The 27,027-nt window shown below is 63.7% G+C and overlaps 2 protein-coding genes across 15 annotated transcripts; one reads left to right on the forward strand and one right to left on the reverse strand.

The window, feature by feature from the left end:
• LLGL1 (LLGL scribble cell polarity complex component 1) lies at positions 1-14,904 on the forward strand. Of its 8 annotated transcripts, none has more exons than XM_081583565.1 (23): positions 1-221; positions 3,411-3,508; positions 5,277-5,358; positions 5,436-5,566; positions 6,604-6,762; positions 6,853-7,015; positions 7,093-7,228; positions 7,519-7,573; positions 7,663-7,817; positions 7,887-8,110; positions 8,266-8,333; positions 9,290-9,443; positions 9,526-9,630; positions 10,004-10,296; positions 10,428-10,572; positions 10,648-10,801; positions 12,113-12,408; positions 12,795-13,059; positions 13,141-13,255; positions 13,461-13,570; positions 13,762-13,882; positions 14,025-14,111; positions 14,347-14,904. In XM_081583565.1, the coding sequence occupies exons 1-22, from the start codon at positions 141-143 to the stop codon at positions 14,101-14,103; spliced, it is 3,189 nt and encodes a 1,062-aa protein (XP_081439691.1). In that variant the 5' UTR covers positions 1-140; the 3' UTR covers positions 14,104-14,111; positions 14,347-14,904. The 8 variants fall into 8 exon arrangements, with proteins under 8 accessions (XP_081439691.1, XP_081439694.1, XP_081439688.1 ...); XM_081583568.1 differs by having other exon boundaries at positions 13,467-13,570; XM_081583562.1 differs by having other exon boundaries at positions 12,795-13,255.
• Positions 14,865-26,976, reverse strand: FLII (FLII actin remodeling protein). Of its 7 annotated transcripts, none has more exons than XM_081583553.1 (30): positions 26,900-26,976; positions 25,261-25,371; positions 24,799-24,870; positions 23,629-23,709; positions 23,228-23,313; positions 22,984-23,145; positions 22,593-22,696; positions 22,178-22,353; positions 21,935-22,092; positions 21,292-21,376; positions 20,800-20,947; positions 20,506-20,639; positions 20,146-20,358; positions 19,833-20,012; positions 19,144-19,226; positions 18,954-19,028; positions 18,660-18,743; positions 18,384-18,555; positions 17,783-17,887; positions 17,497-17,688; positions 17,043-17,231; positions 16,826-16,965; positions 16,515-16,743; positions 16,239-16,393; positions 16,085-16,145; positions 15,880-16,008; positions 15,658-15,764; positions 15,461-15,566; positions 15,300-15,365; positions 14,865-15,215 (listed from the first exon to the last, which is right to left on the reverse strand). In XM_081583553.1, the coding sequence occupies exons 1-30, from the start codon at positions 26,960-26,962 to the stop codon at positions 15,081-15,083; spliced, it is 3,801 nt and encodes a 1,266-aa protein (XP_081439679.1). In that variant the 5' UTR covers positions 26,963-26,976; the 3' UTR covers positions 14,865-15,080. The 7 variants fall into 7 exon arrangements, with proteins under 7 accessions (XP_081439679.1, XP_081439677.1, XP_081439678.1 ...); XM_081583551.1 differs by having other exon boundaries at positions 20,506-20,642; XM_081583552.1 differs by having other exon boundaries at positions 21,289-21,376.
• Positions 26,977-27,027: the final 51 nt, after the last annotated feature.

The raw sequence follows: 27,027 nt of genomic DNA on the forward strand, positions 1-27,027 counted from the left end.
GCGGCGCGTCCGTCGGGCGGCCCCGCCCCGTGCAGGCCCCGCCCCGCCGCGCCCGCGCCTGGCTCCTGCTCGCCCGCGCCTCAGGACCGGCGGGGCCGCGCGGCGCATCCTGCGGGCGGCGGCGGGCGGCCGGGCGCAAGATGATGAAGTTTCGGTTCCGCAGGCAGGGCGCAGACCCGCAGCGCGAGAAGCTCAAGCAGGAGCTCTTCGCTTTCCATAAGGTACGGCGGCGGGCCGGGGGCAGCTGGCTGGGGGCGGGGGCGGGGGCCTGGCCGGAGCCACGTCGGGCCGGGGGAGGGGGCGCACGCCGGGCCGGGCCGCCCAGCTCCGCTCCTCTCCGCCCGAGCCGCGTGCCTGCCTCCCTGCATCCCTGCCCTCTGCTCCCCTGCTCCTGTCTCCGCGCCTCGGACTTCTCTGGCCTCTCCCCGAGGGGCCCCTCTGCCTTCGTGCGGCTCTCAACTCTCGCTCTAGCTCCACTCGCTGCCTCTTTATCTCTTTCTTGGGGACCTCGGCGCCCCTGCGCAGCCCTTGGGTCTGATTTGTTTTGCTTTCGCACCCAGGCTGGTGGGGAGGAGTGCTGAGTGGGGGCAGATGTTGGGGGGTGGGGCTGGGAAATCCCTTCCCGGTTCCTCTCCTCCCTTCCCCCACTGCCTGGGACTCCCGCCTGAGCTGTTCCCGGCCTGCCCGGGCTCCAGGGGGGATGCCTGGCTGTGTAACCAACTGCACTTCGAATCCTGGGGCCTCAGTTTCCCTTACGATGAAATGGGGCCACTGTCTTCCCTGCTGCGGACTCTGTCGCGGGGGCAGCCGACCCATCGTTTCTGGAGCCTTGGTGGAGGTGGGGGTGGAGGGCTGCTCCTTCCTTTCTTTCCTGAGTAGGGCCAGAGGGGCCACGGGAAAGGGGCTGCCTTCAGCCCCGCCTCCCTGCGCTGGTGTGTGGTTGAGAGAGGCCCGGCCTGCCCCTTGCTAACTCCCCCCAGGGGTGTCACTTCTGCCCTCAGTTTTACACCCAAGCCCTCTGATCACATGCCCCCTTGCTGCTCTATGGGCTTCGAGCTGTTATGCTCACATGCGGGTGAGAAAATTGAGGTTCAGAGGACTGACGACCTGGCCAGAGACCGAGTGAGCTGGCACTTGGTCTTTGTGTGCCCTTGTCAGTGGGATTTGACTTCAGCCTTGAGAGCCAGGGCCCCTTGAGGGGTTGCTGTAGGTCCCGAGCAGCTGCCAGGAGACCCTGCTCCAGGAAGACCCTCTCTGGGCACTGCTCCTGCACTGACCGAGGCCGGGACATTTCTCAGAGCAGGCAGGGTTTCCCAGGTGGCAATAGAGGGTGCCAGGATCCTCGGGCTTGGTGGCCAAGGGGTCCAGAGGAGAGGCTAGTGTCCAGGGGTTCCCAGGTGGCCCCTTCTTATGCTGAGTGACTGAGGGTGAGTCCTTCATGGTGAGAGGACAGCGTGGTGGGGCAGGTGTTGTGCTAAAGTGTCACTTCCTCAGCCAGGGAGTTGAAGTGTGAAGCAGGGGCCCCAGAAAGGTGCAGGGGAGGCGCTCCCCCGTCTGGCCCCTGGTGGCAGAAGCTGGGCTCCCTGCTAAGGAGGGCGAGGCCATATTCTGAGTGGGCAGCAGTGGTAGGAGGGGGGTGGACTTAGGTAGAGGGTCACTAGAGGGACTGGCAGGTGATCACTAAAAAATAGGTCCTAGGGACTTCCCTGGTGGTCCAGTGGTGAAGACTGTGCTTCCACTTCCTGGGGGCTCTGGTTTGATCCCTGGTCCAGGAACTAAGATCCCACATGCTGTGTGGCAACACCATCAAGCAAAAACAAAAAGTCTCAGATTCCCAAGTGGCCGGGGGTGGAGGGTGGTCAGGGTGAGTGTGGGCTTTGGGCTGTCTTGGGTCCAAATCCCAGCCCTGCCCCTGGTTGCCTGTTGTGTGTCCACTCTGTGTCATCTTAACACATACTGCCTTGGGGGGCCAGTGTCCTAGCTGGGGAGACAGTGAGAAGACGAAACAGGGAGTGGGCTGTGCAGCTGGCAGTAGCTGGGCTGGTGGTCAGTGCTGTGGAGGAAGTCAGGCAGGTAAGGGTGTGGAGGGGTGGCTGCTGAGCCAGCGGTTGTCTCCTGAGCTGGGGGAAGGCTCCACAGTGAGGAGGGCACATGCCAGGTAGAGGGACTGGTGGGTGTGCAGGTCCTGAGGCAGGAAGCTTCCATGGTGGACTGGAGGAGAGCAGAAGGCCAACAGCCAGGGGTCCATGGAAGGGAGGTCGAAGAGGGCCAGGTGGTAAGGACTAGGCTTTGACTTGGAGTGAGCTGGGGGTCCCCAAGGGTCCTGAGCAGAGGAGCAGGCCGCAGGACATTGGTCAGGTCCAGTGTGGGCACGGCGGTGCCAGTGTTTGCCACCCCACCCTGGTCCAGTGGTCCACTCTGTCTTCAGGTGGGCTCCCCAGTGCCTGGATGGGAAGCTGAGGCTCGGACAGTGCTGTGACTTGCCCAAGGCCGAGCCATCTGCTCAGATGACTCAGTCCTTGCCTGGATGGGCTGGGGCTGGAGAAAGACACAGGCCTCAGGGGACTAGGGGTTCTTAGAAAACCTGTGTGTTGATGACGCAGTGGTCAGGAGGAACTGGCAGCTACATGTGGTATCCCACCTTGGTATTGGGGGCTGGGGGCCCAGGGGTGCAGGTTTCCCGGGGAGGGCTCCTAACCAGGCCTCGGGGTTGACTAGGGGCTCCTTGTATCGGTGGGCGGGTGGGGGAACAAGGGCTTGGCCAGGAGCAGGGGACCTGGTGGGAGCTGTTTCATTGGCACCCCCAGTGTGCAGCACCGCTTACTACCCTGACCAGGGATGCGTGGGAACCATGTCCCCTAGTTTCCAGGTCGGAACCTGAGTCTGGGAGATGTGTGACACCTTCAGGGACTGGGCAGGAAGCATCCTCTGTCTGGGCCCCCCTCTTCCTCTCTCTGGGGCTGGGAGTGGGGAGCAGCCCTGGTTCTGGGGAGTCAAGAGCCTCTGCCTAGCCAACCTTGGGCGTTGGTCTCTGACTGCCATGCAGAGCCTGTGTGTGGGGGTTACCAAGGACTGCACCCCACTTCAGTCTGCCTGGGCGAGTAGGGTGTGGAACCCACCCTGTGGGGCAGCTGGGGTTCACGTCTGTGCCCGCGCATCCTCCCTTGTGAGCCCCGTTCTGTTTGTTGTCATGGACCCAAGTGTCAAGTAGGATGGGCCTTGGCTGGGAAGGCCTCTGGTGGGGCCAGGGCTGAGGCCCTTCCTCATCCGCTGGAGGTGTGATCATCCATCTCGCAGCTGAGGACACTGAGGTCCGGGGGCCGGGCATGCAGCAGGGACATAGCTGGAGACTGCCTTGGGTGGGTCTTGGGTGGGGGCTGTGCCTTGCAGACACCCCTGCCTCCTTGCAGACCGTGGAGCACGGCTTCCCCAACCAGCCCAGCGCGTTGGCCTTTGACCCTGAGCTTCGTATCATGGCCATCGGCACCCGGTCTGGGGCCATCAAGATGTATCCTTTGGGGTCATGGTTGTGTGTGGGGTGCCTGGGCGGGCCCCTGGTGGAGGTCGTGCAGCTGCTGCCCTGAGGCAGTGCCTCAGAGACGAAGGGGTCCACAGCTGCCCATCGCTGCAGCCAGTTACCTCGGCAACCCTGCCGTCGTCCCAGCAGCTGTGACTGAGGAGGTGGGCCGGGGCTGGCAGCACACAGTCCCCAGCAAGGGTGGCAGGAGGACCAGGGTCACAGCAGGCCTTGCCCTGGGAACTGGGCGCACACATGTGTGCCGGCATGAAGACACATGTGTCCAGCCGAGGGCTGGGGGCAGTACCAGGCTCGGCGTGGCACAGCCCCCACCTGGACACTGGCCCCACACAATGGGCCTGTGAGCTGCACAAAGGGCCATTTTCCTGAGAGCTCGGGGCGGGGGGTGGGGGGTGGGGGGAGGCTGGCAGCTGGATGCCTCCTTCCTGCTGTGGAGCCGCCCACCCCCGCTGCACGAGCTGAGCCCCCCACCCCCAGGTGCGGCCCAGGTGCAGGATCTGGCTGGCCACCACAGGGTGGGACGGAGTCTCCCCATTCGGGACTGGGGGCACTGGCTGGGCAGTTGTGAGTTTGCCAGCTCCAGGGACCAGGGAGAGAGGCTGGGTCTAGGTGCCCCCTCCTCTTCTGTGGACCCTGAGGCATCGGTGGGACAGGGATGGTACAGTGCCCTGGTCACCTGCCCCAGGCCGCTGCCTGCCCAGGAGTCCCCTCCCTGCCTGCTGCTCCTGCCTCCGGCTGCTGTCCTGCCTGTGGGAGCCATGATCCCATGGCCCCTTCTCCCTGGCACAGTGTGTCTCTGCCGGTGGTGGGGTCTTTCTTACGCACCAGCCCCTCATGCTGACAAAGGATGGGCCGCCAGACGGCCTCAGAAGAGGACGAGCCCCCTGCCCCCAGACCACTCCTGCCTGTGCCCTGGGCTAGGAAACTGAGGCTGGCTACAGGGGCCATCCCACCCCCCAGTCTGGCCCGTCTCCTTGGCGACCTGGTTCCCGCCCAGCACTCCTGCCCCTCTTTTGTCCCCTTGTCTGTGTTCTCCCGGCTCTAGCTCTAGGCAACGGCTCCTGCCTTGTCTCCCAGCAACGTTGCTGACCCCGGCCTAGTCCTCCCCCCTTGGGCCCCTCGGCCCACTGTCCACGGTGAAGCCTGAGGTTGCTGGGACGCTGGCGCTCACGTTGGGCCCTTGTAGCCAGGCACCCACGTCTCCAAGCCCCTGGGCCCTCTACCCACTCAATGGGGGCTGCCAGCCCCACGAGGACATGGGTTTCCTGGCCTGCAGGCCTGTGGTTGTGGAGAGGCAGCCTGGACTCTGCTGTGCACTGGGCTTCCTAGGCCTGGCCTGGCATCTCTGCCTGTGATGCCGAAGTGCTGGGCCAGCTTTTGCGCCCACAGACCCATGAGGAGCTGGGCCCGGGTCTGGTGTGCCGGAAGAGCTTGTGTTCTTAGGTGTCCTGTGTCTTGCCCCAGAAGGCAGACAAGTAAGTCGCCGGCTGGTTTTACAGATGAGGAAGGGAAGGCCACATGGAGCACTGACTCGCAGGACCGAATGGGTCTGCATCCTGAGTGCAGTGCTTCTTCCAGGGCGGAAGCCCCAGACCTGGGAGGGCCCCTGGACAGGGCTAGGTGACCCCACCACTGTCACCAGGGGCCCGTTGCAGTGGTCCTGGGGAGGGGCTAGGTGATCCCCGATGTTGGTGTCCTGGCCTGTGCCTGCTTTCCACCCTTGACGCGTCACTCTCAGCTACGGCGCCCCTGGCGTGGAGTTCACGGGGCTGCACCGAGAGGCGGCCGCTGTCACCCAGATGCATTTCCTGCCTGGTCAGGTGAGCCTCAGCCCCCAGAAGCCCCTGGCCCACCCCCGCCCCCAGTCAGCTCAGTCCTGGTCTCACTCCCTCTCCAGGGTCGAGTCCTGACCCTGCTGGATGACGACAGCCTCCACCTGTGGGAGATCGTCCACCACGATGGCTGCGCCCACCTAGAGGAAGCTCTCCGCTTCCAGGCACCCGGTCGGCCTGGCTTTGACGGCGCCAGGTACCGAGGGGCTTGGCTGGCTGTGGCTGCCAGATGTACTGGGGGACCTGTGAAGGTGCAGTGGGGACAGGAAGCTGCCCCAGGGCTGGGACTCAGGGCGGGGTGGTGCATTTGGGCTGGGCCTGGGTCCAGAGAGCCGCTCTGTGAACTTTGTGGGCGTCAGACGGGAGTCCCAGGTGAGCCTAGGGTCAGCAGGGAGGGTCTGTGCCCTGGCACTGCCGGGGCCCACGAGGCCCGGGGTGGGGAGGGTGTGTCCCAGAACCTGTGGAGCGGCCCTGTGCCCCTGCAGCGAGGGGGTCATCTAGAGCAGGAACTCACCTCAGCACCGATCCTCCAGACCCTTGAACAGGGGCGGGACTATGGGCCCTAGTATGCCGGGAGGAAAGGGCAGATCAGAACAAGGAGGGTCTCCCTGGGCTGTGAGGTGCTGGCAGGACGCCTCGGGGGGCAACAGCTTGGGCTTGAACCCTCAGGGGGAGAGTAAGGTGCCTTGCAGTTCCTTGCCATCCAGCCCTTGTTGGAATGGCTGCGGCAGGTCTGACCAGGCCACAAGATGCCCATCCAGCTCAGAAACAGGCTTGTCCTGCTTGGGCTTGGACTCAGCATGGATCCGGGGTGTTTCAGCTCCTGCGGGGGAGCGATCGGGGGCCCCCCTTCAGGGTCAGGGAGATGTCTGAAGGCATGGGGCTTCCTGGTGGGTCTCAGAGGCAGAGTCCTGGAGCTTGTGGTCCCTGCCCAGGCGCGGCCTGGTTCCTGCTGCCATCCCCTCTGGGTCAGGGGAGGAGCTCCAGGGCCTGTCTCCAAGACCTGGGGACCTATTTTTATCCCTCTCCCCGCCGGCGTCCTAGTGAATAATTGAGTGAGCTTGTTACGGTGTCTGCAGCCACCACCGTGGCCTTCCTGGGCACCAGCCCCCTGCATGACCAGGGCCCAGCGCGAGCAGAGGGGCTGTAGTGAACTGACAGTCGTGGGCCCCGGTGCCCTCCCCAGCAGGTGTGCAGGCTCCCACCCTCACCTGCTTCCCCTCGGCCCCACAGCGGCCTGCCCAGCCTTGCCCACATCACAGTGGTCCTGCTGGTGGCTGCGGGTGACATGGCCGCCCTGGGCACGGAGGGCGGAAGCATCTTCTTCCTGGATGTTCCCACCTTGACGCTGCTTGAGGGGCAGACGCTGGGCCCGGACGAGGTTCTGCGAAGGTGAGAGGCCACCCGGCTTCCCTATGCCCCCTCCGCCAGCCACTCCCTCCACCGACCACCCCGCCCGCTCACTCCCTCCTCCGTCCTCAGCGTGCCTGATGACTACCGGTGTGGGAAGGCACTGGGCCCCGTGGAGTCGCTCCAGGGACACCTGCGGGACCCTACCAAGATCCTCATTGGCTACAGCCGGGGCCTGCTGGTCATCTGGAACCAGGCCGCTCGCTGTGCCGAGCGCATCTTCCTGGGGAACCAGGTGTGTGGGTGAGGCTGGTGGCCACCCGGGGCCTCTGCTCACGGCTGCCAAGCTCACACCTGTCTCCCGACCCGCAGCAGCTGGAGAGCGTGTGCTGGGAACGCAGTGGCTGCACGGTGGTCAGCTCACACAGCGACGGCAGCTACGCCATCTGGGCCACGGACACCGGCAACTCCCCAACGGCACAGCCCACAATGGCCACCACACCCTATGGTGAGTGTGGGGGACCTGTGTAGGGTTGGCTGTGACCCCAAGCTCCGACTGGCCTCAGTGGGGGAACTTCAGGGGGGATGTGTGGAAAGTGGCAGGACCAGGCCAAAGGTGAGACCACCCCCCTGCCCCATGCTGGGTAGCGTGCCTTCCCCTTGGGATGCAGGGAACAGCCGCCCTGGTGGGGATGATGGAGGCAGGAGGGGGATGGGGCAGTGGCGAGAAATGCGATCCAGAGCCCTCAGGTCCCTGCCTGAGAGCCTGCAAGTGAGGCCAACGCTGTCCCCTCGCAGGCCCCTTCCCCTGCAAAGCCATCAACAAGGTCCTATGGCGAAGCTGTGCATCTGGGTAGGTGGGGCCTGCCCGGGGGCAGGGTCGTGGGGGAAGCTCTTCCGGAGCCCCACCAGCTGCTCACGCTTCTTCTTCACCCTGAGCAGCGAGCACTTCGTCATCTTCAGCGGTGGCATGCCCCGCGCCAGCTATGGCGACCGCCACTGCGTGAGCGTGCTCCAGGCCGAAACCCTGGTGACACTGGACTTCACCTCCCGCGTCATAGACTTCTTCACGGTGCACAGCATGCGGCTCGAGGATGGTGTGTACCCGCTCCCCCCCACCCGGCCCCCACGCGTCTCTGGCTGCGCTCACCCGCCCTGTCCTGCAGAGTTCGACGAGCCCCAGGCCCTCGCCGTGCTGCTCGAAGAGGAGCTGGTGGTGCTGGACCTGCAGACGCCCGGCTGGCCGGCCGTGCCTGCCCCGTACCTGGCCCCCCTGCACTCTTCTGCCATCACCTGCTCAGCCCACGTCGCCAACGTCCCTGCCAAGCTGTGGGCCCGCATCATGAGCGCTGGCGAGCAGCAGAGCCCCCAGCCGGCATCTGGGGCCTCGGTGTGTGCCGGGGGCGGGGGGGGGGGGCAGGGGTGCACTGCAGGCCGGGCCTGAGGAGGGGATGTGGCAGATGTACCTGGGGTGACTGCAGGGCCTCTGTGTCCTGCACATGGCACCTGGCGTGACTTCTGCTTACACCCGTCTCCATCCCCCAGAGCTGGCCCATCACTGGGGGCCGGAACCTGGCTCAGGAGCCATCCCAGCGAGGCCTGCTGCTGACCGGGTAGGTGACACCTCTCCAGCTCAGTTGTGACAGGTGTGTGAGCGTGTGTTTGTGTGGGCGAGCAGGGTCTGGTGCCACCCGCGTGGGTGCGAGATGGCCTGTCCTGGGCCTGGCGGGTGCTGACCTGCCCACTGACTCAGGCCTGGCCCCTGGTGGGACCAGGTCACCCTCTCCCACCGGGTGCACCAGACGAAGCCTCCCTAGACTCTGGTTTAAGGCCCAGCCCTCCTTCTTGATGAAACTCCACCCACTCAGCCTGCCCCGGGACCGGAAAATCTGGGCCAGCCCACTCCGAGCTGCCCAGGGCAGGTGCCGGAGAGCCCGGCCTGGGCCTGGCGGGCGCTGACGTGCCCGGTGACTCAGGCCCCACCTTCTTGCCCAGCCCCTGCCGTCTGCCTGTGCCGGGACCCTCAGGCCTCTGGAGGTGTCCCAACCAGCCCGCAGACTCTCAGCTTCTCCCGCCCTGGCACTGGGCTGCCACCGCTGCCCAGGGGCCCTGACCTGGGCTCTATAGCTGTGTCCTGGGCTGCACCCCAGCTTCATCTGCTCCCCCTCCCTGCTTCCTCCTGGCCTCCCCAGGTTTCCTGCTCCTGCCCAAGCACACCCCTCTGCTCTGGGGGCATCTCTGGTCACGTGTTCTGAAGGCCCCTGGGGGCAGAACCCCCATGGTCCTCTGTCCCCTGTGTCACCGCTCCACACCTCTTCTCATTATTTCCAGTGATATCTTCACACCTTCTCACCCTCTCTGTAGGGAAGGGCCCAGGTGCTGTGGCCTGGCACACAGTAGGTCCTCAGTACTTGCTTGCCCTATACAGTTGGTGCTTCCTGTTTGCTGTATGCAGTAGGAGTCCAGTCAGTGTTTGGCCTAGGTGCTGGGTGCCCAGCTAGTGGTTGCTGGCTGAAAGGACACGGAGGGTTTGGGTGGCGGCCTGGGGCCTGATGTCGCCTTTCTGCAGCCACGAGGATGGCACGGTGCGCTTCTGGGACGCCTCCGGTGTGGCCCTGCGACCACTCTACAAGCTCAGCACCGCCGGCCTCTTCCAGACGGACTGTGAGCATGCCGACAGCCTGGCCCAGGCCGCCGAGGACGACTGGCCGCCCTTCCGCAAGGTGCGAGCCCCCCACCCCCTCCCAGCCCAGGGAGCCTGGTCTGGGCTCTGCCCTGTCACCAGTTCCCCTCCCACCCCTGCAGGTGGGCTGCTTCGACCCCTACAGCGATGACCCGCGGCTCGGCGTGCAGAAGGTGGCGCTCTGCAAGTACACGGCCCAGATGGTGGTGGCCGGCACCGCGGGTCAGGTGGGTCTGAGGTGTTGCCAGGGCTGCGGGGCTCGAGGGCTTCTAGCGGGTCCAGTAGGGTGCTAGAGGGGTCGGCCCGGCAGAAACCCAAAGGTGGGAACGGGGGAGGCCAGCTGGGGCCCTGGGGACCCTCACAGGGTTGGGGCCCGGGCAGGAGCACCCGTGTTAAGTGAACCCTGGGAGGGCGGGGCCTGCAGGTCTTGGTCTCCACGGTGTTACTCAATGAGGGCCCTGGTATACAGTAGGCACAGTCAGTGCTTATTCAGAGGATGCTCTCCAGATGCTCCTGGCAGCACCCTGGCAGTGGTGTCACTGGCTCGGGCAGGGTGGGGGCGCCCTGTCCTCCAAGCTGACTGCCCCCCCACCCCCCTAGGTGCTGGTGCTGGAGTTGAGTGACACTCCGGCAGAGCCGGCGGTGAGCGTGGCCAGCCTGGACCTGCTGCAGGACCGCGAGGGCTTCACATGGAAAGGCCACGAGCGGCTGAGCCCACGCCTGGGACCGCTGCCCTGGCCGGCCGGCTTCCAGCCCCGCGCTCTCATCCAGTGCCTGCCACCGGCCGCCGTCACGGCCGTCACGCTCCACGCTGAGTGGGGCCTCGTGGCCTTCGGGACCAGTCACGGCTTTGGCCTCTTTGACTACCTGCGCAGGAGCCCTGTGCTGGCCAGGTGTGTGTGAGCGAGCCCCTCCTGAGGTTCATGGGGGCACAGGTGGGGGCACTGCCAGCCTCGCTGCTGGGGGAGGTCTGCCCCTTGGCTGCTGGACTTGCGCTTCCCTGATGGCCGGCCTGCGCCCCCAGGTGCACCCTGCACCCCAGCGACTCCCTGGCCATGGAGGGGCCGCTGTCCCGCGTGAAGTCGCTCAAGAAGTCGCTGCGCCAGTCCTTCCGGCGCATCCGCAAGAGCCGCGCGTCGGGCAAGAAGCGCACAGTCGCCAGCAGCAAGGTGGGGCGGTGGGCAAGGCGGGCAGGATGATGGGGGTTGGGGGCAGGATGGTGGCCCGACCTTGCGCCCCTCCAGTTGCAGGAGGCCAACGCGCAGCTGGCGGAGCAGGCCGGTCCCCAGGATGTGGAGGTGACGCCTGTGCAGCGCCGCATCGAGCCCCGCTCGGCCGATGACTCCCTCTCGGGTGTTGTGCGCTGTCTCTACTTTGCAGACACCTTCCTTCGAGATGGTGAGACTGGGCGGGGTGGGCAGCCAGGGGTGGTGTGTCCCTGGTCTTCTGGGAAATGGGTGATGGGGTGGACCCGTGCCTTCTGGAAGGCTGGAAAACACTGTGTGCCTACCGAGTGCCAGGCTGTGCTGGTGACAGGGTGTCCTGGCCCCCAGCAGCCCCTAGAACAACCCGATGGTGAGGCTCGGTGAGTGGGCGGGGCAGGCCTTAGACCTGGGCAGAGGAGGGAGCCCAGGATCTGGGGGAAGTACGGGCCGCAGCGCCAAGGCCTAGGTGGACATGAGTCGCCCGGGCAGTGTGACTGGAGCGGAGGGCAGGCCTGGGAGGAGCCGGTTTTGACCCCAAGTGGGCAGAGCCCTTGCAGGTCCTGCCCAGGGCAGTGGCGCGTTGGGGTTTATGGATGGAACCACTGATCAATTTAACTTGGTAATGGGGCATTTCAGCCCTGCACCGACTCCCCACCTGTTCTCCCTACATCGTGTATCTTGTAAACACGATTTAAAACAAAGGTCACTGGGCAACTCGGTGTGTCTGGTGGATGTCACTTCTGGCACAGGGCCTGTGTTGAAGCCCGGAGTGTGGATCCTGATGGCTGGGGTTCCCTGTCACCCTTGGCCCACAGGTGACCCCATTCATCTCAGAAATGCCTTCTTAGAGTTGGGGTGGGGTCAGCATCCAGCTCGTGCACGTGGTATCTCTGCGTCTTTCCTCCTCCATCTGGGAGGGGAGCCCCCCACTTCTGATGTCATTTGTTGAGGACCCCTTTGGGGGATCTTCCCACTGCATGTGGCAGCCCCAGGGGCCGTGACCTGGTTCCACTGTCTCCATGAGAAGTGTGGCTTCCTGTTGCTCTCCTGTTTGTTGCTCAGGTATCCCCTCCCGCCCAACTAAGATTGTTGCTGAGGTCACCAGACCATTGAGGGTGCACGGTGTGACTGCCCGGTCCACCCGCACCCCAGTGTTTTTAGCTGTCTACTCAAGAGCCTTCCCCTTCCTAAGGGAGTCAGACTGTGTGGTGTGCATCCCAGATGGGCCTGGGACTTGGTGCCTGGGTGCCCTGCAGGTGGGGTCCGAGTCCAAGTCTTTGTTGAGACTGGTGATGGGCCACATCACTGGGATGCTGGGAGAGGTCTGAGAGGTCAGGGTCCAGTTTGATGTGCCTGTGGAGGGACCCTAGAGGTCACTCCTGTGCCTGCAGGGGGCCCGGCTGGGGTCACCAGGGGATGTAGGAGGAGAGACCCAGTCCAGGGTCCCAGGGCACCAGAGGGGAGGGATGGCACACACCCGCCTCACCAGCCTGTCTCCCTGCAGCGGCCCACCACGGCCCCACCATGTGGGCAGGCACCAACTCGGGCTCCGTGTTCGCCTATGCACTGGAGGTGCCGGCGGCAGCGGCGAGTGGTGAGAAGCGGCCAGAGCGGGCGGTGGAGGCTGTGCTGGGCAAGGAGGTGCAGCTGATGCACCGTGCCCCCGTGGTGGCCATCGCGGTGCTGGATGGGCGCGGCCGTCCACTGCCAGAGCCCTACGAGGCCTCGCGGGACCTGGCGCAGGCGCCCGACATGCAGGGCGGCCACGCCGTGCTCATCGCGTCCGAGGAACAGTTCAAGGTGAGCAGTCTCCGAGACCCCTTGGGGCTCTTGCCTCCTGGACGCCATCGAACCCTTAGCCTGCATCCATCCCTGTTCGCTGGGACCTCCTGAGAGCCTCCAGCCACGGCAGAGGCACCTTGGGGAACCCTCGTGCCCCTCAGGACCCTTGAGCACTCCTTGGGTGGCCTGGCAGGAGTTTGTGGTGTGGGGGGCTTCCAACTTGACCACCTAGCGTGACTGGCTTTGCCACAGGTGGAGAGGCCTGGGAGGTTTCTGGGCTGTGGAGTTGTGATCGGGTGGGTGGTGCCGAGTGGAGGAGGTGGTGGGGGCCGGGCTAGACTGGGGGCACTGGGGTGTGGACTGGCCCAGGCTTTGCTTAGCACCCACTCCCCACCCACCTCCAGGTGTTCACGCTACCCAAGGTGAGCGCCAAGACCAAGTTCAAGCTGACAGCCCACGAGGGCTGCCGTGTGCGCAAGGTGGCCCTGGCTACCTTTGCCAGTGTGGCCTGCGAGGACTACGCGGAGACCTGCCTGGCCTGCCTCACTAACCTGGGTGACGTGCACGTGTTCTCGGTGCCAGGGCTGCGGCCCCAGGTGCACTATGCCTGCATCCGCAAGGAGGACATCAGCGGCATCGCCTCCTGCGTGTTCACGCGGCATGGCCAGGGTGAGGCAGGCCGGCGGCTGCAGTCAGGGCTTCCGGGAGGCGGAGACGTGGCCCCTTACTGTGCTTCCTGCCCCCTCCTAGGGTTTTACCTGATTTCCCCCTCGGAGTTTGAGCGCTTCTCTTTGAGCGCCCGGAACATCACCGAGCCACTCTGCTCTCTGGACGTCCGTTGGCCCCGAGATGCGACACGTGTCAGGTGTGTGCAGGGGTAGCCCCTGGCCAGAGGGTGCAGTGCTGGGACCAAGGCTGGGCTCATTCCATCCCCCAATTCAGCAAGGAGCAGGGTGGCCCTCCCCGGTCATCCCTCTGGCCCCAGGGCTCAGGAATGGGAGGGCGGGGGGGTCTGGCCCTCGAGCCATGAGATGCCTGCCCACGGTCTGCAGCACAGCCCATCTCTGCAGCCACAGGTCCCGAGAGTCACCCAAGCTGAGCCAGGCTAACGGGACCCCGGGCATCATCCTGGCCCCACAGAGCCGTGATGGAAGCCCCGATCCCATCTGCAAGGGGGCTGGTGAGGAGGCCGCGCATTTGCTGGGCAGCTTGTCTCATGGCAGTGGGGGTGCTCTGCAGGAGGCAGCTGCCCAGAGGGTCTGGGGAGGGGTTGGTTGGTGCCATGGTCCACCGTGGGCTGGTTTGGGACCAAGTCAAGTGTGGACGGGGCCTTGGAGCCCTAGAAGGACCCTGTTCACTTCCTCCCTGCAGACACCCCGGAGCCACCTGAGGCTGTGCTCTCACCTGTGTCCGTTGACTCGGCCACCAGTGCCGACACCACACTGGACACAACAGGGGACATGACGGTGGAGGACGTAAAGGATTTCCTGGGGTGAGGAGCCGGCTGGGTCCACCAGAGGGGCTGGTCACTCCCAACTTCCCTCCCCAACCCTTCAGCCAACCTCATACCCCAGCTGGGCACGAAGGACTGAGGGTCTGACCCCAGATCTGCTGACCGCTGCCCCTCCCTGCAGCTCCTCAGAGGAATCTGAGAAGAACCTGCGGAACCTGTCAGAAGAGGAGGCTCGAGCCTGCGCCATCCTGATCAAATGAGGCTGAAGGTGCGCAGCCTGGTCCCCTTGAGTCAGTACCTCCCCCAGCCTCTCCCGACACGGGTGCTGTGGCTCCTTCTGTTGCTGGGGTCACTGCTGCCCCCTCCCTAGCCTCGGGGCTCAGGCTGTCACTGCAGGGCCCTAGCCCCCCGTCCTGGAGACTGAGTGGTGGCACATGTGTGGCCAGGCCGCCTGCCCCGTTGGACCTCCCTAGCCTTCTGGTGATCCTGTTTCTCTCTGCTAGGGAGGCCAGAACTGCCAGGTTGCCCCTGCCCTGCTCGGAGCTGGAGCCAGGGGCCTGGTCCTCCATGTAGACCTGCACTTGCTAACTTCGGGCTCCTGTGGGGCCTGCCAGCCTGGCCCTGAGCCTCAGGGACTCCACCGGGCCCTGCCTGTAGGCAGAGGCCGCCTGGGAGGTCAGGCGCCACAGGGAAGGCCGCAGGGCCCACGGCTACCACCTCCCAGGCCATGTGCCGTCCTCCCCCTCTCCTTTTGCAAAGAGTATTTTTCTAACGCCTGTGTCGGGCACCACAGTCATTTCTAAAACTATTTTGGTACTTGCTCCTGGGCCAGCACCCCCTCGATCCCCCTGCTGCGTGCGAGTGTGTGAGAGCTCCACTTGGCAACCAGGACCGAGGCCTGGCCGTGTGTGCGTGTGTGTATGTCTGGGGGGGTCAGGATGGGTCTCCTGTAGATTGTACTCTGGGGGACTTTTTTTCTGTCATTTTTGTTAAATTAGCGTTTTAAAATTAAAAATACTGATTTTTAATATTGAAAATAAAAGCATTTAATATCTCTTAAAGGGCAGCCACACCTGCTTTATCCCTGGTAGAAGAGGGGGAGTCACACGTGAGCTCAAGAGTGGAGGGAGACTGCTTTCCCAGACCCCTGGAGACACTGGTCAGGGTCACCCCACTGGTGGCGCTGGGGATGGGGGCACTTCTCTCTCCACAGAGGTGGAGTGCAGTGGCGGCGGCCTTAGGCCGGGGCCTGGCGGAAGGTGCTCCAGGCGTGGAAGCAGCGGGTGAAGGCGTGCTGCTCGTTGCCCTTGCGCACGAGGCGCAGGCGGCGAGGCCGCTCGTGCTCCTTGGAGCGCATGTGCTGGATGTACACCTGGGGGGCGGGCAGGGGGTTGGTGAGGGTGGCCCCAGCCTCGGCCCTTCCCCCAGGCCCAGCCTCGGCCCCTTCCCCGCTCACCTGGCAGGCCTTCAGGCTCAGCTTGATCTCCACCTGGCTGGTCTGGGACCCCACCCACATGTAGACCTGTGGGGAAAGCAAGGGATGTGGTCTTCCAGCCTCAGAATGCCTCTTTAGGGACGGTCAGGCTCCCAGCATGGACAGGGTCGGGGGGGTCTCACCTCTTGGCCGTTGTCTAAGAGCATGATGTCATCGTCTGCCAGGTCATCTTGGCAGAAGTCAGAGCACTTCTCAGTCACCGCAAAGTACCCTTTCTCGTTGGAGCATCTGGGGGAGGTAAAGGGTCAGGGAGAGGCTGAGGGTCATGGCAGCAGGGCCAGGACTGAGGAGGACGCTGGGAGTGGCGGGGCGACCTCACCGGAAGAGCCGCGTGTGCTTCATGTACTCAGCGTCATCGTCGTAGGGCTTCTGTGCACCGATGCCCACCCAGAAAAAGTTCTCGGGCTCCTCGCCCTCGTTGATGACCTTGGGGGAGAAGGCTGGTCAGCTCAGGGCCCACTGCTTGCCCCCACCTGGTCACCACCCCCCGCCTGGCCCCCTGAGCCCCCATCACCTGACCACCTGCCCCAACCCCGGTCACCTGCTTGCTGTAGGAGGCCTCGAACATGCTGTTCAGGATGTCCTCTGCCAGCTTGGCCTCGTCGGGGTCCGATGCCCGGCCCACCCACGCATACACAATTCCCTGGTTGTCCTCACTCTCAAAGGGAACCTGGGGGTGTGGGGGTCAGGTCAGGCCCACCCTGCTCCCCACCCTGCCCCTCGGTCCCAGCCACACGAGACCCCACCTTGAGGATGAAGCAAAACTCCGAGTTGAGGAGGCTGGAGTCGGTGTTGATTTGGATGCACCTGGGAGAGGGGAGGGGAAAGTGAGGGAGGGGTCAGCAGGGAGCAGCCAGGCCTGCCCCCTGCACACCCGCGCCCCGCCCCACAGCCAGGCACCGGGTGCAGAGGGCGCTGCCGTTGGTGCGGATCTGGTACAAGCTGGGCTGCAGGGCGCCCTGGGCAGCCTTCCTCTTGCCCCGGTGGATAATGAACTTCCTCTTGAAATGGGACAGGAACTTGGGGTTCTCCTGCTGCTGCGTCATGCGCACCACCTGCAGGTGTGGAAGCGTCAGGGGCAGCTCCTTGGACCCCTACCCTGCTCCCAGTGGGGCAAGCCTCCCCAGGAACGCCCCCCACCCCCCGGCCCACGCCTCTGCGGCAGGATCCCCACACCTCCAGCTTGCCGGGGAAGAGGCTCTCAAACTTCTTCTGCAGGCTGAAGGTGAAGGTCAGCCAGCCCATGTTGGAGGCCTCGCGGCCCTGCCAGAAGTACACGATGCACTGGAAGTCCTCCTCGGGCTGTTTCTCCTCCACCTCGGCTGCCGCCTCCTCGCCCTCCTTGTCCTCGGCCCTCGCCTTCTCCTTCTTCTCCTCCTCCTCATACTCCACGGGGACCCAGTACCTGCAGGGTCACAGGGCGGTGGGCAGGGCTGAACCGAGGCCCCAGCACCGGGGGAGGGCCGGGCAAGGCGGGTGCAGGGCACCTGCACAGGAAGACGTAGCAATCCTGCGTGTAGAAGTGGCCGAACTCCTCCTCTGGCAGCCGAGCGAACTTCTTGCCCTCAAGCACGAAGCCCTCCATGCCGTCCAGGTCCTCGTTCCACTCCTCCATCAGCTGCTCGGCCTGCGTACGACCCCACCCGTCACGGAGGGACCGGCACAGCCGGCCCTCCCTCCCCGCGGCCCGGGGCCCGCGCCCACCTCGGCCACAGCCATGGGCGGCTGCCGTGGCAGGAAGAGCGCCGTGAGGTCTGCCTTCATCTGGTCCTTCTTCTCGGCGTCGCGCTTCACCTTCCCCGCGAGCCCTGGGCCCTGCAGCATGGCCTCTGCGTTGCGCGTGTAGTCCACGCTCAACACGTCGTCCCAGTTCTTGAACTTGGCCTTGAACACCTGAGAAAGCACAGCAGGAGGAGGCGGTGTCCGCGAAGCAGGGCGGGGCCTGGGAACTGGAACGGGGCGGGGCCGGGAGGGGCGGGCTCGAGGGGTGTGGCCTAGAAGTGGGAGGGGCGGGTAGGAACAGGGCTGGGCAGGCAGCAGTCCTGGAAGCTGTGCAGGGCTGTATATAGTCTGTAACCCGTTCATGGGGCGTCGGGCAACAACGCGGTCGCAGGACCTCGGGGAGGAAAGCTCCGAGGGCGGCTGCATTCATCCGCACCTGCGCCTCGGTGCCTTCGAGGCTGCGGCTGACCATGGCGTGGCGTGGCCGGTGGAGCATCCCGCACAGTTCCTGGCCCAGCTTGAGGGCTGCAGCACGCACCAGGCGCGGGGACTTGCGGCCGAGCCAGATGAACACGTCGGACCAACAGTCCAGGATGTACACGCAGCGAGTGTCTAGCAGGCTCTGCAGCTGAGGGGCCCCAGAGGCTGGAGGTCAAGGCCAGGGTCAGCCAGCAGGGAGGGAGGGATCTAGGCCCAGGGGCCCTCCTCCCTGTGAGTCTCACCAGCCGCATCCGAGGCATCAGTTCCACTTTGGGCCGCTTCTTATGTTCCACGGAGAGCTTGTAGTTGATCTGTGGCAGCTCCAGGTAGCCCAGGCCCAGGCCCACCTGGCAGGAGCAAGAGGTGGGTTTAACTAGGGTGGGTCTGGAGAACACAAGACCAACCCACAGCAGCCCCTGGTCAGGCTGGCCACTGTGCTCAAGTCCACAGCCTGCTCCTCTCCGGACTAGTCCCCCTGTACCCCAATCTCCTATCCAGGAAATCCTACCAGCAGAAGAGTTGTTAAACCTGCCTTCCTTCTCTGGGTCCTTACAGATTTTCTAACTGGTCCTTTTCCCGCCCACACACCCCTATCTTCCTGTCACCCACTGAGTCAAGACCAGGTCCTCAGGCCAGGCACCCATGTGCTTCTCGGCCTTCCTCTCCAGTCCCACCATCCTGGAACCACAGAGCCTGATGCTAGTTTCCACGGCCCCACTCAGACCCTGGCATTTCCTGCCCAGAAGGTGGCACCCTCTCCCCACCAAAGTCCAGAATGAGACCACAGCCACCACAGTGGTGGTGTAAAGGCCCGCCCACATCCTGACCACTGGTGAAGCTCACCTTATACAGCTTGGGCTGGGGTGGCCAAAAGTCATCAGGCACGTGCTTCTTGATCTCGGAGGGCTCCCCACCCAGCGCCTCCCAGAACTCTGGGGGCTCCTGGCCCTGTACCAGCAGCGAGATCTCTGCCTTCCCTTTTCGCTCATTCTTGTTAATTTTCTCCGCAAAGAGCCTGAGGGCAGATGCAAAGCCTTAGTGAAGCCCATACATCCTCAGGTGACCACGTTCCTTTGCACAAAGCACCCAGGATGTCTGGGCAGGGTACGGTCCTCTTACCTGGCCTTGGTAGTGCTGCTCAGTGTGGCCTGGGCCCCTCGCCACACATAGATGTCCAGCCCTCTGTCCAGCAGGAAAACAAACCTGGATAGAAGGGGTGGGAGGGGCTGCAATGGGCCACGTGCAATGACTCCCCCTGTGCCTCTGACCTCACCCCAAATCCCTCCTTGCTGGCTTCCTGCCAAGCAATGTGGGACAAGGGCTGGGCGCCCTCTTTAGAGCTGAGCTCTGATCCCTACACTGGTGGGGAGAAGGTATGGGGTCAAGCACGCCACCTCACATCATGGGGCTCACCTTGGGTCCAGGGAGGCCCCCTTGAGAGGCACGGGCTCCAGCTTGATGTTCTTCTTCCCATACACGCGGTACATCCTGGAGGCCAGAGCAAGAGTGGCTTGAGGGGGCACCAAGGGCAGATTTACCCCAATGACCTCCCCCATCCTTCCCGACTGAGTCCAGGTCAGTGCCACTCACACACAAGCCTCACCTGGTCACATAGTGCGTGTCCTCCACAGTGTAGAAGCCACTGGCTGTTCCACCCTCAATGTAGGAGATGTCATTGTCAAATACCTGTGAGAGGGTGTGTGACCTTTCACTAAGCTGTCCCCCTCCCCCCACCAAATACCACCTGTCAGGAGAAACAGAGTTGTGTACTGATAGATCAGATGCTATGAATCCACGACAACGTTAAAAAATATAAGATCTATGCCTGCAAACAAAAACACACTTGGGGTGTTGGTATACACACAACCATGAACCCGTCTGCTCTTGTGCAAGACACAGCATAGTAAGATACAAGTGTATCAGGAGACAGGACCAAGCAGGTTTACAGAACATGGCAAATTTAGGTAAAAGTACCCAAAATCTTGTGTTATGTAGGTGTCTGCATGTAACCAGCTGGTGGCAGGCCAGACATCTCTCACTGACCCAGTTCACTGGATGACTTTGGCCCTGCCCTTGGCCCCACCTCCTTGGTAGCCAGTCCTTTTGCAGCTCTTGCTTCAACTTCCCGTCTCTCCTGGCTACACCCCCACCAAGCGGACTCCCAAACTAGCTTGGCCTCCTCCTCTTTACCTGACCCAGCTCCCAACTGGTGGTCTCATCTCGCTCCTCTGACCTCACCCCATCTGTCCCCGCACTGGACACATCCCTGTCAGCCCCGCCCCACCCCAGCACCTGCAGGAACTCCTCGCTCTCGTCGCCCATCTCCTCGCGCACCGTGCGGCACTCGGCACCCAGGTAGTTGCGCAGGTTGACGGCGTGGATGGCAGAGCAAGCCTTCTTGTCGAGTGTGGCCTCCCCGCCAATCCAGTAGTAGATCTCCCAGTTCAGAGAACCGCTGTCATCCAGAAAGGTCTGGAGGCCGGGGCAGCGTCTGGGTCAGCCCCTGGCCAGCGGCACCACCAGGCCCTGCAGAGCTCTCCCCTCCCACCCCATCCAGAGCGATCCAGAAGATGCCCCTGTGGCCCCTTGCAGCATCAACTCGCACCTTGAGCACGATGTAGCAGTCTGCCTCATAGAACTTGCCGTGGAGGTCTTCCTCCACCAGCACAGGCACGAAGTTCTCGATCTGCCAGATGGTTAGGCCAGGCAGCTGGCCCACGTCCTCGGTGAAGAACTCTGAGTAGTCGAGGCGTGGTTTCTCCAGGCCCTGGTCCCAGCGCCGCACCTTGCCCCCAGGCGCTCCGGTCTCTGCACTTTCCTGGTGGGGGTGGGCACAACGCTGGCTTGACTCTGCCCACGCCCAGCTCGGGTGGAGCGGAGCCCTTCTGCCTTTGTCCCTTGTCCCCTCTTCCACTGGGCCTGGGTCCCTGCCGAGCAGAGCCGAGCCCCGGTCCAGCTGGATTACCTCCTGCTTTCTGTTCTTCTCCTGGGCCACGTCTGACATGCCCTTCAGCACCTGCTTGGCCTGGTCGTCCTGGGCCGAGTCCTTGCGCCTCCGGAGCCGCATCTTGCGAGCCAGGGGGTCCTTGGGCCCACTCCCTGCTGAGGGGAGGGGCACACGGCTGACCTGACGCTCTGACCCCTTCATCCCCAGGGCATCCAACCACCCAGGGGCCATCCACACCCCCTATCCCAAGAGAACATCCCATCCAGTTTATAGATGAGTAAATTGAGGCCCAGAGAGGCACCCTGTGCTCACCAGCAGCCGCTGCAGCCACCGTGGCAGGGGAGGCACCTGCCAGCCGCAGCTGGTTCTGCAGTGAGAAGTCGATGTTGTACCACTCGGCGGCACGGTCCACAGGCTTGGGGGGCATGACCAGGCTGGGGTTCTCCCGCACGTCCAGGACCTGCCTCATGGGTGAGCAGAGCCAGCGCTCAGCCCCAGTTCTCCTTCAGCGCCCCCAAACCCCATCTCTACCTCTGCACCACCAGGGCCAAAGGGCCCAGGTCCCCACCCTGCCACCCTCGTGGGCCTGGCTTCCCTATCTGTGAAGAGTGGCCTCACAGGCTGGCTATGAGGCTTAAGTGACAATGCTGAGTGTGATATGTGGATACCGCATGCGGGTCACTCCCTCCCCACCCTGGCACCGGCCACCCCTCCAGGAGCCCCTGCTGCCCTCTCCCCAGGACCCCATTGCTCGGTCTTTCCTGGGGGTCTGTCCCCACCCCCAGCACCAGCTGCCCACACGACCTCAATCTCCGTCAGGAAGTGGATGGCCTCCGGGAGGGTCACCAGGCGGTTCTTGTTCAGGACCAGCTTTCTCAGCTTCGTGCACCTGTGAAGACACAGTCGGGCCTCAAGAGTGGGCAGACGGGGGGCCTTCCAGTCCTGGCTTGGGGAGGCAGGTAGGACCAGAGGGCCTGAGCAGCCCGGCCAGTTAAGAAACCAGCTGGCCCCAAAGCACCCAGAAGGGTGGGGGTGGGGTGAGTTTCCTTGTGGCTGAGTGACTGGAGGCCCTTTCTGTGGCTCCTACAGTGTAGCACCTTCCACTACGGCCTTCCGAGAACCAGAGACCCCTGGACAAGAGCAAAAGGGCATCAAAAACCACACTCTGCCCTCAAATTAGCTCAGAAGCTGCCAGGGGTCCTGTTCTCAGCACCAGGGACCATGCTAGTGGATGCTGTGACCTCGGGGAGCAGACAAAGGCAGCACAGCGTCCCACAGGAGGTAGTGGCACAGTCCCTCTGGCCTTGCCCCCTGTCCCTGAAGGGTGCTTGGGGAACCCACTGGCACGAACCCAGGGTCTTTATCCACACACTCAACTCAACCCCTCGTGTTCTGTACAATGCACAGAGACCACGGGGGCGGGGGAGGCCCTGCCTCAGCCCAGCACCTGCAGAGGCTCTCGGGGATCAGCTCCAGCTTGTTGTTGGCGGCCATGAACTCCTCCAGGCTGGACAGCTTGCCGATGCCTGAGGGCAGCCCGTCAAAGTCCAGCTTGTTGGAGTTCAGGTACAGCCTCTTCAGCTTGGTCAGTTTGCAGATGGCCGACTGCAGAAGGCACAGCAGATGTGGGGTCAGAGGTGGGCGCCAAAGTGGCCTGTGGCCGCCCCACCCTCCCCAGACCTGCACACACGGGCAGCGAAGTCAGCTCATTCCGGGACAGGTTCAAGGTCTCCAGGTGCACCCACTGGTCGATGCACAGGGATAGCTCCGCGATCTGGTTGCTGCTAAGGTTGAGGCGCCGCAGGCCAGGCAGGGCATATAGGCACTCAGGCACCCGTGTCAGGTCATTGCAGGACAGGTCCACATCTGGGCACAGGTGGGCATGTCAGCTGGGGCCCCTAGTGGGCCCCAGGGCAGCGCGCTACGTGAAGCCCGGCTACCCCTCCAGGCTCTGTGGCCTCAGGCCACAGATGGAATGGGATCGTGTGGGAACCACACCCCTTCCCGTGAAGGCACCCCTCCCCCTGGAGGCTTTTAGGGAAGCAGGGTCCAGCTGCCTCTTCTGTGAGGAAGGAAGGGACTGAGGGCTCCCAGGGACCACCCACCTGAGAGGTGGCTCAGGCCCTCCAGGCTGGTGGGCAGGTTGCTCTGGGTGCGCTGTGTGTTCCGCAGGTGCAAGGTCTGTAAGGCTGTCAGTGCCGGGAGCTGCCTGTGGGGGGACGCGGGGAGACACCGCCTCAGGCCAGGGGCAGGGCCTGAGGGTGAGGGTGGGTGGGTGGGGGGCAGGGCCTGAGGGTGAGGGTGGGTGGGTGGGGGGCAGGGCCTGAGGGTGAGGGTGGGTGGGTGGGGGGGCAGGGCCTGAGGGTGAGGGTGGGTGGGGGGGGCAGGGCCTGAGGGTGAGGGTGGGTGGGGCAGGGCCTGAGGGTGGGTGGGGGCGGGGCAGGCGGGATGCGACACTCAGCTAGGCCGGGCCCAGCGGGGAGGGTGGGCGCCCACCGGAGCTGGGCGTGCAGCAGCGGGTTCCCGTTGAGCACGAGCGTCTGCAGGTGCACGAGCCGGCGCATCTGGGGGGGCAGGCTCTCCAGGCGGTTCTCGCTGAGGTCCAGGTACAGCAGGTCAGTGAGGTTGATGAAGAGCTGGTTGGGGATGGTGTCGATGCTGTGGGGAGAGGGCCAGCGGTCAGGGCTGCGCTCTGCTTCTGGGGTCAGCCACCTCCCTGGCCCAGCCTGGCGCGCAGCACCTGTTGTGGCTGAGGTTCAGCACCAGCATGTTCTTGGCGTTCTCCAGCTCCCGCGGGCACTCTGTCAGCTGGTTGTAGCTCAAATCCTGGGGAGGGGGCGAAGCTGGGTCAGGGGTGGCAGGGCTGGCCCCACACCGCCAGGCCTGCACCACGCTCAAGGGTTGGGATGGATGCTGAGAGAGCAGAGGAGGAGGTTTCCAGGCCAAATGGGAGACAGTGGGACCCTGGGAGGAAGGGGCCTACATCAGGGAACCGAGCAACCTTGGGCAAGGCACTGTCCATCGGACGTCTTCAGTTCCTTCATTTGTAAAACAGGAAAACCATGGCCCCAGGGACCAGGTCAGTGGGGAGAGGGTCACTGAATAGTAGGGTTCACTGCCAGGTGGTGGGTGACCACTGACCAGGACTGAGAGATCGTCCAGCTTGAAGATATCATCAGGGACTCCTGAATTCTTCAGACTGTTGGCTCGAGCCACAATGGCCTGGGGATAAACCACAAGAGTCCATGAGTCCTGGCTTCCACTCCAAGGAGAAGCAGAAGTCAGGGAAGGATACCTTCTCCATAAGCCCACGGGAGGCCAGTCCTGAGTGCTCTCCCACTCTGGCCTTTGCTTGTAGTCCTTCTACTTGGCAAGCCCTTCCTACTCTACCAATGAGCTCCTATTCACACTTCAAAGCCCATCTCAAATACACCCCACAGCCCAGCACACAGAAACACAGGGAACTTTTGCTGATAGAATAACCCCTCTTCCTCCCAGTTCCATAGGGCAAGACAGGGATGGAGCTCTGAGTCAGAGTTTCTGGCACAGATGGAAGAAGGTTGGACCAAAAGCATCAGAGTACAGACTCACAGCAAGCCTGTTTTCTGTGCCTTTAGGGCTGAAACCTGCTCAGGCTTTCATGGTGCAGGACGTTAGTGCAGGATGGCCGAGGGGGAGGGAACAGACCAAGGGATGGCACCATGACCACAAGTGACAGAAGGAGAAACAGGAGCTTCCACTGCAACCCCCTCTGCCCAATGTCTGCGTGGTGACACCCTTCCACTTCATGGTGGTCACTGAAGGGCCATCTCAGAAAGTGCACAGCTCAGGTTTAACCCGAGTCCAGAGGTGTGCCCTTCGCATCTCAGGGCTCCAAGCTTAAATGGGAATGACCAGTGGAATGGCCTGAAGATCTGGGACAGGAGGTTCCATGGAGAACAGCAGGGGGAATGACCCACCCAGACCACCTCCCCTGCCCTGGCCCAGCTTTATCACTGGGGATAAAACACAGGCAAGTGACCTGCCCCCGTGGTCAGTGCCCTCATCTGTGAACTTGGTGGAGTTCGGGCTCACATGAAAGACCCTTGAAAAATAGCTGGAGTGCTGCTCGGCCAGGATCAGCTATCACAGCAGTTCAAAATGGATCAGACTTAGATTTTTTCACCTTTTCTCCTATGCGTTACTCAACTCAGGTCATTACTGCACGTTCTCTCCCCCTAACCACCCCCCCCCCCGAAACCATGGTAGACAGAGGGGCTGGCCTAGCCCCCAGGCCCCACCCTGAATTCTGCAGTCTTGGGCAGCACTCACCCGCAGCGATGGCAGGCTGGACAGCTCCCCGTGCAGCGTGGTTAGGTTGTTGTGGCTCACTGACAGGTGTTCCTGGGCAGGCACAGGGTGCAGAGGCTCAGCAGGGTGGGCTGGGCGTCCACAGAGCCCCCACCGGCACCACAGCCTTGCCCTGTCCAGGGACCCTCCCATAGAGCCCCCATCCACCACCAGGGCCTTGCCTCACCTAGGGATCTTCCCACAGAGCCCCCATCCGCCACCATAGCCTTGCCCCATCCAGGCACCCTCGGCCACCCAGGTCCAGTCCACTCTTGCACCTTTTCTCCTTCACAGACCTAGCCTCTTCTTGCATACCTCCCAGGACAGGGTGCTCATCCCCTCTCCACCAGTTCTGCTTGTGACAGGCAATGTTCTGCACAGGCTCTGCCCACCTGGCCAGCCCCATCCACCAGGATCCTCCCCTGCCTGCCCAAAGCCTCTTACCAGCTTCTGCAGGGAGGCCAACTCCTCTGGCAGGTAGCAAAGGCCGGTGCGGTTTAGCTTCAGCCATCGCAGGCTGGTCATGGCCTTGACGTTCTCAGGGAAGTAGCCACCCTGGGGGTATGTCACAGTGAGGCTGGTCTGGGACATGGTACCCTTGCTCTGCCACCCTGTGGCCCCCACTGCCCGTGGGAGCCTTTGGGGGGCAACAGTCACCTCTAGTTGGGTGTGTGACCCCAGACACATCACTTGGCCACTCTGTGTCTCAGTTTTCTCAACCGTAGAATAGGGCTGATGAATGCCCCCTAATGACAAAAGCGTCCTGAGAACCCACTGGTGATCAGGATGGTTGCTGACCTAAGACCCGCCTCTCCTGCTGGATTCTCAGCCCAGGAAGGCTTATTCTAGGTGCCACCCAACAGTCAGCTGTGCGGTCGGATCAACTCAATATCTTTGCCTTGCATCCAGGCCCTGCCTGTGCAATTTGTCGAACTGCACCCTGTGCCTCTGCCAAGGCCCCACCTGTGCCCTGCCACCCACCCCCTGCATGAGGCCCCTGCTCTCCACCCTCCCCCACACAGGCATAGCTTATTCATTAGTTCACTCACCCATTTGTCCCCCAGACTCAAATGCCCACCTTAGGACCCCAGCCCTGTGGCCAGAAGCCTGGGGAGGCTTGTGCCTTCAGTGCTCTGGGCTAGTGCCCCGTCTCCCTACGGCCACATTCCCTGCTGGTGACTCACCTAGACTGGAGAAGACACTTGGGGACTCCAGGTGAGGACGGTGGGGATAGAGGCAGAGGAGTCTGCATGGTGTCAAGTGTGGGTAAACACAGGAAGAAAGAGCCTGTCTCCTCTGCCGTGACCCCAGCCACTGCCTGCGCCACTGGACCCTGCGGACCCAGGCTGACGCTCCACTGATGCTCCACTGACGCCAGCCGGGGTCGGCCTACTCATCCACCCTGCAGCCCTGAGGACCCTCCTGGAACCAGGCCATCTCTCAGGGCCTCCTCTCTGGTCACCAGCCCTGCGGCCTCATTCTCAGTTCTCAAGAACCACTGCCCCGCCCCGGGGCTAGGCTGGGGTTCCCAGCGGCCCTGGTCCACCACTTCGGCAGCTGCTCAGACGACTGGCACCCAAGACTTCGCGCACCTGCCCAACATGCCCTCCACAACTAATCCCTGCCTCCATGGGGCTCAATGCAAGCCCCTCCACCGGACGAGAAGACGAGGCTCCGACAGGGGAAGTGACTTGGCTAAGACCACACAGGATGGGGGTGGCGAGTGCGGGTAGCGCAGAGCCGGCGGCGCAACCATGAGTCAGGGCCCGGCTTGGGCTGTGACCTCACAGGGGCGGGGAGGGCTGGGAGGCGCGAGCTCGAGCTCCGACCGGGACCCCCGGCCGGCCTGCCGGGGCCTGGGGCGAGCAACGGGCCCCGTGGGCAGACCCTGCGCGCCCCGGCGCAGCTCCGGGACCCCGCGCGCTTCCGCCCGCCCCGCCCGGCCTGGGCTGTCTTCGCGGGCGTCGGGTGGAGGCCTAGGACGTCGGCCCGGGGCGGGGTCCGGGCAAGCCCGTCAGCGGTCCCGGGCGCGCAGGAAGCGGAGGGGCGGACTGGGGGTCCCGGCAGCCGCCAGGAGGCTCACCTTGAAGTCGTTGCCGCTGAGGTCCACGCCGCGCACGAACGGCAGCACCCCGGTGCCCTCCATGGCGGCGCTGGGCTGAGGGGAGCGGACCGCGGGCGGGACCTGGCGCTCGGGGCGGGGACCGCGGT

Source organism: Giraffa tippelskirchi, chromosome 3, assembly GCF_054371585.1.
Source record: "Giraffa tippelskirchi isolate mGirTip1 chromosome 3, T2T-mGirTip1v1.2.pri, whole genome shotgun sequence".
Taxonomy (NCBI): domain Eukaryota; kingdom Metazoa; phylum Chordata; class Mammalia; order Artiodactyla; family Giraffidae; genus Giraffa; species Giraffa tippelskirchi.